Source organism: Peromyscus eremicus, chromosome 3 (assembly GCF_949786415.1).
Source record: "Peromyscus eremicus chromosome 3, PerEre_H2_v1, whole genome shotgun sequence".
NCBI classification, from domain to species: domain Eukaryota; kingdom Metazoa; phylum Chordata; class Mammalia; order Rodentia; family Cricetidae; genus Peromyscus; species Peromyscus eremicus.
This window is the reverse complement of record NC_081418.1, coordinates 2829096-2841099: the sequence shown is the minus strand read 5'-3', so window position 1 is coordinate 2841099 and position 12004 is coordinate 2829096. Positions and strand designations below refer to the sequence as shown.

Below are 12004 nucleotides of genomic sequence, written 5' to 3'. Positions count from 1 at the left end.
ATACACAAAAATGCTGAAGTGTAAGCCTAATAAACCCTTTCCTCCCCAACTTGCTCTTTGGTTATGGTGTTTGGTTGCAGCAATAGAAACCCTAACTAAGACAGTTATAAAGTCCCAGAAACATACCATTTGTAGAACAGCCAACTATGCATTTACTGTCCGATTCAGGTACGTGGGGACCTAACCTGTTCATAGCAGTGTAACTACCAAATTCTGAGGTATCTAAAATTACAAGAGAATATTTAGTGTGTGGAGGAGCAAACAATTGTGTGGTGTGGACAGGGATCTAAAAGAGAGCCAAATCCTTACCTTTACAGTAAAAATTACAAGATCAGTTGTCAAAATTGATTCTACATATAATTAAACATTATTTATCTATGCTTTTCATGAGGAGAAAATATTTTCTGACACACAAGTTATTTTCCAGTCTCGTTTCTCAGGGACCTACTAACGGGTGCTTCTTCCCTCAAACAGGCGGTTGGACTGTAAGAATGTCGCATAGTATATGAAGAGATTTCAAGATTCAGCTGAAGAAATAGCATTGGATTAAGAGGAGGATGTGATTGGGGACAGGGGCTTCTTTCTTTCTGAGTCTGTGTGTATAGAGACCCAACTTCACATTCTGGTGGGCTGTGCCGAGGCTAAGGAGCAGCTTGTAATTAGTCAACCTTTGATAAGAATAACTTGCAAAGTGACATTAAAAGTGTGTTTGGAGGAATTCGACTTACAAAGGCAAACAGAGTGAAGGTCTTCAAGGGTTCTAGCACCATCTGGGAATGGTAAAAGTATTCATCCACACTGGGCCCACTAAGGCCAGGATGGCTATTTACTCAATATGGTAAGCATTGGAAGGGCAAGGACAGTGCAAACCCAGCTAGTGAGTATCCAAAATGTGAAAACCAGAACAGTGAACACTGGTGAATCTAAATGAAAAAAATAAAGGAGAGAACATAGAACATAGGCAAATGGGATAAAGAAACAGTTACTGTATGGCCATTGTCCAAGTCCACCCACAATTACATTAAATATTAATATTTGAGCTAAACACGAGAGTGCAAAGGTTTTTATCTTCTCTGGCAAGAGTTTAAAGGTATGTGCTGTGTATGAGACACACATAAATAAGGACACAGAGAGACTGAAAGAAACTGGACTCCCAGACCTGGAGCTATGGATGGCTGTAAAGCATCATGTAGGTACTGAGAATCAATCCCTTGTCCCCTTGTCCTCTAGAAGAGCAGCCATTGCTCTTAACCCATCATCACTGAATCATCATCACTGGAGCCCAAAGATGAGACTTCTATGGCTCAGTATTTCTGGTTGCTCCCACCTTACAGCACCTCCATTCTGTAACATCCTCCCATAGTTACCACAGGAGAGAAATAAAGAGCCAGAAGATCTCACACTGGCAATGAAATGCCCTAAGTTAAAAATGGCATGTCACTTTTCCCCACAATCCACTAACCTGAACTAGTTATGTGATTTTTTAAAAAGATTTATTTATTTATTATGTATACAGTGCTCTGTCTGAATATATGCTTGCATTCCAGAAGAGGGCACCAGATCACATTATACATGGTTGTGAGCCATCATGTGGTTTCTGGGAATTGAACTCAGGACCTCTGAAGAGTAGCCAGTGCTCTTAACCTCTGAGCCATATCTCCAGCCCATTTTGTGATTTCTTAAATGCAAAGGATATGAGCAATGTAAACTTTCCATGAACCCAAGAGAAGAGAACCAGGCACAGGTTAGGTTCAGACATGCCTAGAAAAATTGGAAATGGTTATTTACTTCTGAGGTCATGAACATCCACAAGGTCCTGGAACATGACAGTCCAGAAAAGAATGGGTTCTGTGAAAATCCGCTGTCTCACCTCAGAGACTTGATCCCATTTTCACCAAAGAATGCACCAACACAGCCTTCAGTATAAGAAGGCTGTCTTTCAAGGACCCTCTGCTTTTCCGTGAGCATGGAGTCATTCAGTACAGCAGATGCTGTCTGAAAGAAATGAGACTCTGGGGTAGCAGGATCAAACCCCTCAGCCCTCAGAGGAGAGACAGTCAGACAATACCCTGTTATTTCAAGCATCCTCTGACTAGAGACCACTTCTCATAATGCACAAGACTATCCAGGCATTCCAACCTTGGGTTCTGGGTTACCTTTGACTAGCAGCCCAACCTTGGGTTCTGGGTTACCTTTGGCTAGCAGCCCAACCTTGGGTACTGGGCTACCTTTGGCTAGCAGCCCAACCTTGGGTACTGGGCTACCTTTGGCTAGCAACCCAACCTTGGGTTCTGGGTTATCTTTGGCTAGCAGCCCAACCTTGGGTTCTGGGTTATCTTTGGCTAGCAGTGGACCTTGTGTTCTGGGTTACCTTTGTGCTGTATACCATATACTGAAAGGCCTAAAGTCTAGGCCCTTCCCAAACTGGCTGATCAATTACTTCCCTGCCCAATCAAAGCAAAACATTCTGCTAGTCTTGGGCTAGAAAAAGAGGTGGAAAATATTACACCGGGAGTCTAACAGGATGCTGCATCCTCGAATTGCTATCCCACTGTCACCTTTCCTTCTTTTACTATTGATAGCAAAATCCTAATGCCATTTGGAAGAGAGCCCTAAGCTTAAAAGCCTAGATGATGTTTTTCATACCCACCTCAAGTAGAAGTCTTTGATTCAGGGCTTGTGTCTGAGTGAGCGCATCCAAGGACACCTTCAGGAGCAGCTCTGTCTTCTTCAGGTTCCGAAAATCTCGTTCTTTTTCCCTTTGCTTACGAGAAAGTTCATCATGGTAGTTCTGCTTGTCAATGAGGCAGTTTCGTAGGTTGAGATCCAAGATCCCTCTGTCCGGGTCAAGGGCGAAGATGAAAGTGATGTCACCCACTGTCTTTCATAGTTTTCTAAGCTTATCAAAGACAGCACTCTCAAGGATATACACACAAGTTTCCTTACGTTACAATCATAAATCATAAACAATGCCCAAGCCAGCCAGTTTTGTGTATTGCTATCATTTTGAAATATAATCCTATAAACTCCCCAAATGTAATGATAGGCCAGGGAGACACAGGTCTCAAGTTTCCTTGAATTTTTACTGAAATGTAAGAAGTAGGGCTGAGAGTAAAGTTCAGTGGTGGAGCACTTGCACATCAGGAGTGAAGCCCTGGATTAAAACTCTGGCCTTAAGCAAAGTCAAGGGCTCGGGAGATTCTGCCGTTGGTAAAGGGCTTGCCTCACACACATAGGGATTGAGGCCCCCCGTACCCATGTAACTAAGTAGCTGTGAGTGGTAGAACGCACTTGTAATCCCAGTGTGGGGAGGTGAAGACAGCCAGTTCCCTGGAGCTCACTATCCAGCTAGTATAGCCTAGTCAGGCAGTCCAAGGTCCCAGTGAGAGACTGTCTCAAAAGACAAGGTAGACAACAGAGGCTGTGACCTCTGATCCCTACACTCTAGTGAAAACATTGTGTGTGCACACACCACCCCCACACGTACACAAACTCAGAAGTAAAATGCTCCAGTGTGGGATCACACCATGACATCTCCCTCATCCAGAAAAGGTTGGGATTAAGTCAGAAATACCACTCATTGGTCGGCAAATTTCTAGACTCCATAGCACATTCCAGTGATACAATCCCCACAAACTTAAAGCAAACAATGGATTTTATTCTTAAATTTGGAACCATAGAATTGAGAAAAATTGTGATTGAAGAATAGAAAAACATGCTTCAAAATGTTTTGATGGTACATTTAATTAATGGTAAAAATTGGTTTAAAATTCTACAACTTGCTATTGAATCGCATATAAGCAATTGATAATGTTTTGAAGCTTCGAGACTGCACTGATTAAAATGAAGATGACAGAAATAGAAGTGACCTTTCTGCTAGTGAGGAAGCTTCGTTCTCTTTGGTTAACTCCAGCAGCTTAAGTAGTTGGTTATATTCTCGTTCTTTGACTTCCAGTAAGGCTCGCTTGCCCTCAACTTCCTTCATGACGTCATCCTTCTCTTCCACGAGAGCATTGACTTTGTTTTCAAGCTTCTTTAAAGACTCATTCAGCTCTTTGACTTCTTGTTCCAAGATGATATTTTTCTTTTCCATTTCTCTGTAGGAACACAGACAGAAGTATGAGGGCTTATTTTGAGTTCATGCTGTCTCTACCTATTATCAGGCAAAAATACACTTATCATAAGTTCATTGAGCTTAGAAGTTTGTGAAGGTCAAAGGTGAGAGGGACTTGGGAGGTGTGATGGTTAGCTTTCATCATCAACTTGAATCACTTGGGAAGAGAGTCTCAATGGGGAACTGTCTATATTGGACTGGTCTATGGCAGTGGTTCTCAACCTTCCTAATGCTGTGACCCTTTACTACAGTTCCTCATGTTGTGGTGACCCCCAACCATAACATTATTTCATTGATACTTCATAACTAATTTTGCTGTTATAAATCATAATGTAAATACCTGATATGTGACCCCCAAACAGGTCATAACCCACAGGTATGTCTGTGGGAGATTGTCTTAATTAAGTAAATGGATGTGGGAAGACACAGTCCCTTGTGAGTGGCACCATTCCTTAGTCAGGGAGGTCCCAAACTGTATAAGAGGGAGAAATGGAGCGGAGTACAAGCAAGCTAGTAAGCATGCATTTTTCCCTGATCTTGACTCTGGATGTGTTGTGGTTAGCTGCTGGGAATTCCTGTCTTGACTTCCACATGATGAGAGACTGTAGCCTGGAATTGTCAGTTCAAATAAACTGCTTTCTTCCCTATGTTGTTGTCTGTCAGGGTATTCTATCACATAAAAAAAAATGGAAGCCGGACGGGGGTAACTTCCCAGAATACCCGGAGGACAGGCATGTGCCCGTTCTCTTTTCTCCTCATCCCAGCCTCTGTCTCCTGTCCTTTCTACCCTCATCCTGACTAGCTTCCGGGACCAGTCCTGACTTTCTTAACTTTACTTCTGGTGATCTTGGATTTTAGAATCATACTGCTCCATTTTCTAGTATTCTTTTAAGACTGGTTACTAGAGTAATCATATTTTTTCTCTAGAATATTTTTATATGCACTAACCTGCAATAAGTACTTCTCTGTTCCACTTGTCAGCTCCCAAATAATAATGCAGAGATTTATATTAATTGTGAAACTCGGCCTTTACCTTAGGCTTGTCTCAACTAGCTCTTATAACTTAAATTAACCTTTTTGTATTAATCTATGTTAAATGTTGTGGCATGTTTGTACACTGTGTGAGGATGTGTGGCTGTGATTGGTTTAATAAAGAGCTGAATGGCCAATAGCTATGCAGGAGGTATAGGCGGGACTTCCAGGAAGAGAGAAAGGAAGTAGGAGATGAATCCAGGAACATGTCAGATGCTGATGTGACATGAAGGAAGTCAGACATACAGAATGAAAGAAAAGTAAAAAGCCACAAGGCAGAACATAGATTAATATGAATGGGTTAATTTAAATTATAAGAGCTAGAGGGACAAGCCTAAGCAAAGGCCGAGCTTTCATAATTAATAAGAAGTCTCTGTGCCATTATTTGTGAGCAGGCAGCTGACAACAAAGCTTTCTACACTAACCTTTTATTTTCTTTTTGATCACTGAAATATTGAGAATTTCCCAATGATCTTCACATCCAAATCTACTCCGAATGTCTGAGGGTGAACAGGTGCACAGTGAGAAGTTGCTATCTTTTGGGCTGCTGGCTGCCTGAGCATCCTTCAGGACTACGACATTCTAAGTTAAAATGGTTAATCCCCAGCCCTGAAGACATTGCTGAAGGTCTCCATAGAAATATGATTTACAATTTGGAGCAGGACCAATTATTATCATTTGCTGTATTACTTCCTTTTAAACACCAAATACACAAAGCCCAGGTGGCACCAGAGTCAGATAGTTCCAAGATTATAATTTCCAAAACTTATAACATGCACACACATTATTTGGGAGAGGGTGGCCTAGGAGGGATTCAGAATAAAAGTATTAAATCATACATTTTTTTGCGTGTCATTTTTTCTATCTCCTTTGTAATTTGTACGGGAATACTTTGATGGTGGACCACGTCATCCTAGTAAAGAAATACAATCATGTTATGTAGTCAATTAAGCAAGCAAATTAAATGAGAGGAAAATTAAATTTTGTAGAATTCTTACCGTCTACCCTGTATACTTTATTTCCCCCAATATTCACACTGGCTTTATAAGGTCATTATACTTGTTACTGTCTCAAAAAGAAGACAGAGTGAGACAACTGCTGTTGGTGCCCTGCTAAGAGTCCCCTTTCCCCTGGGGTGGGAGAGGTGGGAGAAGTATGGAGGAGGCTGTAGCCAGGGCTAGCTCATGCAATGAGATAATACCCTATGCTCCTTGGCTCAGGAGAACAGTCTGTGATTCAACTCAAGATCCAGGGTTCTCTCTGAGGCCAGGCCGAGACTAGAGTTCTACAGCAAAACCTGTGTCCAGCCGGTCTTGTCCCCTAGCTCTCTCCTGCTTCCCTCTGGGCCATATAGGCTTCTCCTGCACTAACTGCCTTAGACGCTGCCTCTGGGGAGCCCTGCCTAAGACCGACAGGAGACACAAAAAACACTGCCTGTAGTCACACACGTGAGCACATATATGAGCATACATGCAGGGCCAAGGTCAGACCTGTGGACACTTAGATTCTGCCAGCTGTGTGAATTCACGGATGGTTCAGTTCAGGCATTGCGTCAGCAGTGATGAAAGGGGCCCTTTGCATCCAGGGTGTTCACCAGATTTTGGGGACTGGAACCACATGTGAGCACGAAGTTAAACCCACCACTGCGCTGACAGGGTGGAGTGCTTCTCTGCAGGGTCTTGCTCAGTCCTGGAGCAGACCCAGGTTTATAGGGCTGAAGCTTAGCAATCTGGAAGTCCCTCTTCAAGCAAAAAAGTTACAGTTGCTAACTTAGGTCCAAACCCTTGAGAGGTTCACGCAGACGATGGGCCTGAAGCCGCACAGGGTTCTTGATGTCAAAGGAATCTCTTCTTAGAGCCTGTTTCCCAGAGAAGACGGACGTGCACTGAGAGCTTAGGGAAATGGCCAGAGTAAATCTCAAGTGTTTTCTAAGCCAATGAATTTTGGGAGCTGTCCCTTAAGTAACTCAAGGTTCTTTAACTTGTCTTGAGAATTATTATATATTTTTCAAAATGAAATTCATTTCGATCCATTATTTCCTAAGACATTAATATAGGCTTCTTGTCACTTTTCCAGTAAAAGGAAGAGTGGAATCGAGCATACAGGGATAAGGCAGCACAGACAGACACAGGAGGACTGAACATTCGGTTTCTCGCAAGGAATCACGAGTGTCTGTGATGCTCACTTCAGATGCTGGCGGCCAGCTCTGCAGGGGCAGGCCTTCACATTATGACAGCGTTATCAGGATTTCTCACGTCTTTTCCTATCAAACCCCCTCAAGCCATTTGTAAATTCCTAGAATTTAGGTTGTCTTTGGCAGGGTCCTTCATGATGCGCAACCGTTCAGTTAGCTCTTTTGGTCACAAGCAAGTAGTTAACCTCATCCCGTGTGCTTTAACGCCCACACAGGCACATGTTTAAACAGTCACGGATTGTCCACAGCATACCTTCAGCCCAACCTGGCATTCGTTCAGCTCGTCCAGCTCCTTCTGCTCCTTTAGAAGCTGTTTCTGCTTGGACATCACGTCTTCCCGCAGGATTTTGATTTCCAGTCTCTTCTGTATCACTTCCTTGCGCAGCTCTTCAGTGCTTTCTCTCAAGATTTTCATCTTCTTCTCCATTTCCTGTAAAAGTCATGGAAATGGCCAGTTAGAAAGTCCAGGTGAGTGCTTCTCTACTTAAAGCTAAACAGAAAGTAAGTCCACTTACCATATTGTTTGTACATGTTTGAAGACTCATAAGTGAGTCCCAGGAAGGGGGTAACTTACGCCTGGCACCTTCGGTCACAGAATGCCAATTATACCACATCAACTAAGGATGTGACAGTTTTGAAGTACTTTTTAGCTGTGTGGTTCATGTTTTAAATGTTTTCTATGTTAATTTATATTTCATACTAAAAAGCACTGTGAAAATGTACATTCTGTTTTTTTGTAGTACTGGGATTTGACAAAATCAGATGCAAACAATCTTTGAATGCCTGTCTGTGGTTAACCTGAGTCATACATGGCAACTGGCCATGAGGAGGCTCACATTTCCACACAGTAGCACCCACATTTATTAATATTACCTCTGTATATTCTCTTCCTCGGTGTCCTCCATCAGGCTCATAGGAGGTTGTGCTCCTGTCCTTACTACTGTACTCAGAAAGGCTATCTGCTAAGAACGGCCACGGAGATAGTTTTATTAGCCTGTGCTGAGCTTTCTTATTCCCTCCTACTGCCAAAAGAAAGTAAAGTAAGTCACCTAAACCACCCCTCTCTTTCTCTCTTGTGTGTGTGGTGTGACTATATGTGAGTGTGTGTGTGTGTGTGTGTGGTGCGTGACTGTGTGTGAGAGTCTGTGGTGTGCGTGAGTGTGTGTGTGTGTGTGTGTGTGTGAGTGTGTGTGAGAGAGTCTGTGGTGTGTGTGTGTGTGTGTGTGTGTGTGTGTGACTGTGTGTGTGTGGTGTGTGACTATGTGTGAGTGTGTGCGTGAGTGTCTGTGGCTTGTGTGTGGTGTGTTGTAAATGGTGGTTAGATGTTATCTTGTTGCGGTGATTAAATACCCCGACAAGAACAATGCAGGGAAGGGAGGTTTTGCTTTGGTGAAGGTGTAGTAGGGACGTCCTGGCAGCATGAGCTTGAACTGGCTGCTCATCCCAGTCAAGAAGCACATAACAATGAATGCTAGTGCTCAGCTGGCATTCTCCTTTTTATTTGGTGCAGGACCCCAGTCCATGCAAAGAAGACACCCCAGTTAAGGTGGGTCTTCCCATCTCTGTTAGCCAATATTCCTCACAGTCGTGCCCAGAGACTAACTTAATCTAGATGATCCCCCAACAGAATGCTGAGACTTGTCTGCTGGGAGAGTCTACGTCTTGCTAAGTTTACAATCAATATTAACCATCACAGATGTACTTATATAGAATTAACAATATCTTACTAAAAGTTCAGCAGATTTGTGAGCTGGCCATGGAAGTGAACCATTGACAACACATTTTAAAAGCAACGTCCGGAAAGTAGAAACAATGTTTTCTGTTGTAGGTCTCAAAACTTGGCCATAATTTCCTCCTACTTCCCAGGGTATTCCTGGCCCACAAATGTGTCTTTGTTATTCTTTCCATGGAGAGGGCAAGGCCATCTTCTGTGGACATGACCCTAGCCACTGTTTTGACTAACAGAACATGACCAGAAATTACTCAAACAGAAACTTCAAAAGTTCTTGCATATTGTGATTTGCATGTCTTCAGGCTGGAAACCTTTCCACTATCATGTGATCAACACGTGATGTGGGACCTCAGATAACTAACCTGCCACTGTAGCCGACCCTGCCCCAACTAAGCCAGCTCAGACCAAAAGAACACAGAACTATAGTAGAAATGTTTATTGTTTTAAGCCACCAGCTTTTGAGATGGCTTGTTATGCAGGAATAGGTAAGTAATTGTGGGGTTTAAATGAGAATGGCCCCATAGGCTCATATATTTGAATGCTGGATGCCTAGTTGGTGAAATTGTTTGAGAAGGATTAGGAAACCTGTTGGGGGAGGTGTGTCACTGGGGTGGGCTTTGAGGTTTCAAAAGCTCATACCATTCTGCTAACCTGCTAACTCTCTCTCTCTCTCTCTCTCTCTCTCTCTCTCTCTCTCTCTCTCTCTCTCTCTCACACACACACACACACACACACACACACACACACACATTCTGCCTTTCTGGATCCATGTAAGCTCCCAGTTACTGCTCCGGCACCACACCGTGCCTACCACCTCTCCCCCCTCATGATGGGCAGAGACTGTACTACCCTGTGTAACTGTGAGCTCTGAATTAAATGCTTTCTTGTATACGTTGCTTGATCATGGTATGACATCATATGACCAAACTCTGAGATGCTCAGAAAGCTTGGGTGTAGTAACTACAGAGGAGATGTAACCTATTTTCTTCTGTAAACGAAGCAGAAAGCTTGTCACCTGCCTCACTCGTAATCTCACTCACGAAGATGCAGATCTTCCTCTCTGCATCTGCAATGAGTGTGGAGTTTTGGTGTTTCAAATGTTTCAGGGTGTGGTGTTATCTTTAAAGGGACGTCTGAATTCAGCTGCGTTTAATAAACTCTAATACTTACCCCTGGCTTAGGTATCTTTTCAAATTCCTTTAGTATGAGAATCTTTTCTTCCGTTAAGCTGCCGAAAGAAAATATCATGTTTGACAAAAAGCACAAAAGAGCAAGTGCCTTCTGCACCGGGGCCTTCCTATTTTCTCTTTCAGCTGCGTTCCCAGGCTCTCTTGACGTTGGCTCTGACTCCCACTACTCACTTCAGTACGTCCTCCTGTCCAGCACTCCAGCAACATCATGTGCACATACCTAACACAGCAGCTCTCTGGGCCTGTTAATTGTAACTGTACTAGGGCACAGACCTCCCTGAGGACTGAGACTCCTTCCAGGCAAGCTCAGAGCCTTTTCCTCTCTATGTTACCTCCCTAAATTACTACCGGGTCTTCCCAAAGGATCTGCCTTGCCTGCCTCCATCTTTGCCTCCGATAGTCAACCCTCTGCTTTCAGTGCAGTGAGTTTTAGCAACATATGGGAGATACTATCACTTCTCTGCTCAATAAGATCCCATCAAACCTGGACCAACCTGAAACTCTGTGTCATCAGCCTCTCCAGTCTCACTGCTTGCCACTCTTGGCTCTGGCCAGTTTGGCCTTCTTGCTAAACCTGTTCCAGCCCCAGGGACTCTGGGTCATCCTCCTAAAACAGTGCCAACATTTCCCACCAGCCTTGTTTTACTTTTCTGTAGCACGTTGCTTGCTGCCTGGTGTTGTTGTGCATTAGCTCCACAAGGACAGAGACTGCTGTGTCTACATGGCACTGCCACTGCTGGCAGAGAGTTGGCACGCAACAGTAGTAACAGGAACACACTGGATGACTGAAGTTGGCTTAATTCCTATTTTCATGATTTGAAATACATAATTTATATACTAAATGAGGATAAAGAGATACATAAAGAAATACAGTTGCCCTTAGAATGACCCATTGCTTCACTTTATTTACACCTGAATTGGAAACTTTCCATGGAAATCATGAAGGGAAGAGTCTGCAGATGTTCACAGGTAAGAAGGGTCCTTCCAATAGGTTCCAAATTTTACATGACATTTGCATTCCTCAGAGCACCACAGAAAGAGTCATAGAACCCTGGAGCAGAAGAAACTTAGCAGAGATTAGTTGGAGACTATTATTTTAAGGTGAGTTATTTTTGTTTATGCTCTGGAACATTTGTTTACTGATGGAAAGATGTGTTTGATTAAATAAAATTCACCTACAGTCAGGAGGCTGAGTCAGCAACTAGCTGACAGGAAGTGGTAGGGAGGAGCCAGGTGGAGAAGGGTTTATAAGGAGGGGTGGGGAGAACCATGAGGGCTTTTTGGAGGTCATGAGTAAGGAGAGGAGGTGAGCTATTTGCTATTCAGCGTCTGAAGAGCAGAATTCCACTTTAACCTTTGAATCTGAGTTCTTTAGAGGGACAGAGGTTTAGTTAAATTCCCTTCTAAGCTTTGCAAGAGTTGGTGCCTGAAGGAACAGAATTCCCTCTGGTTACAGCCCTTTCGGCCTAACTGTTGCTGGTAGTGGCAGAGTTGCAGTTGCTGATTCAGACATCTGTGGCTAAAAAAATAAAAAAAGAGGACAACAGAGATCCTTGGAACATGGACACTCAAGCAAGGAAGGGAGTGTCTCAGGTGAAAGATAAGTTTAGACCAGGAACCAAGCTTAAAGAAATGTTATCTGGGGGTATTTGAGAATAATTCTTTCCAATATTGTTTCTTCTCCAAATTATTGAAAACGGTATACGAAATTCTGAGAACAGTGGGCATGCTAGTCTACACTG

At 43.2% G+C, this 12004-nt stretch overlaps 1 protein-coding gene across 4 annotated transcripts in view; it reads right to left on the bottom strand.

The window, feature by feature from the left end:
- Positions 1-12004, bottom strand: part of Ccdc146 (coiled-coil domain containing 146) — a 154870-nt gene that overhangs the window by 29028 nt on the left and 113838 nt on the right. For all 4 annotated transcript variants that reach the window (XM_059257215.1, XM_059257214.1, XM_059257213.1 and 1 more), the window contains 5 exons: positions 10243-10300; positions 7594-7770; positions 5986-6059; positions 3870-4097; positions 2651-2837 (listed from right to left, as the gene is read on the bottom strand). In XM_059257215.1, the coding sequence (XP_059113198.1) occupies positions 2651-2837; positions 3870-4097; positions 5986-6059; positions 7594-7770; positions 10243-10300 (724 nt within the window). The remainder of the gene's footprint in view (positions 1-2650; positions 2838-3869; positions 4098-5985; positions 6060-7593; positions 7771-10242; positions 10301-12004) is intronic.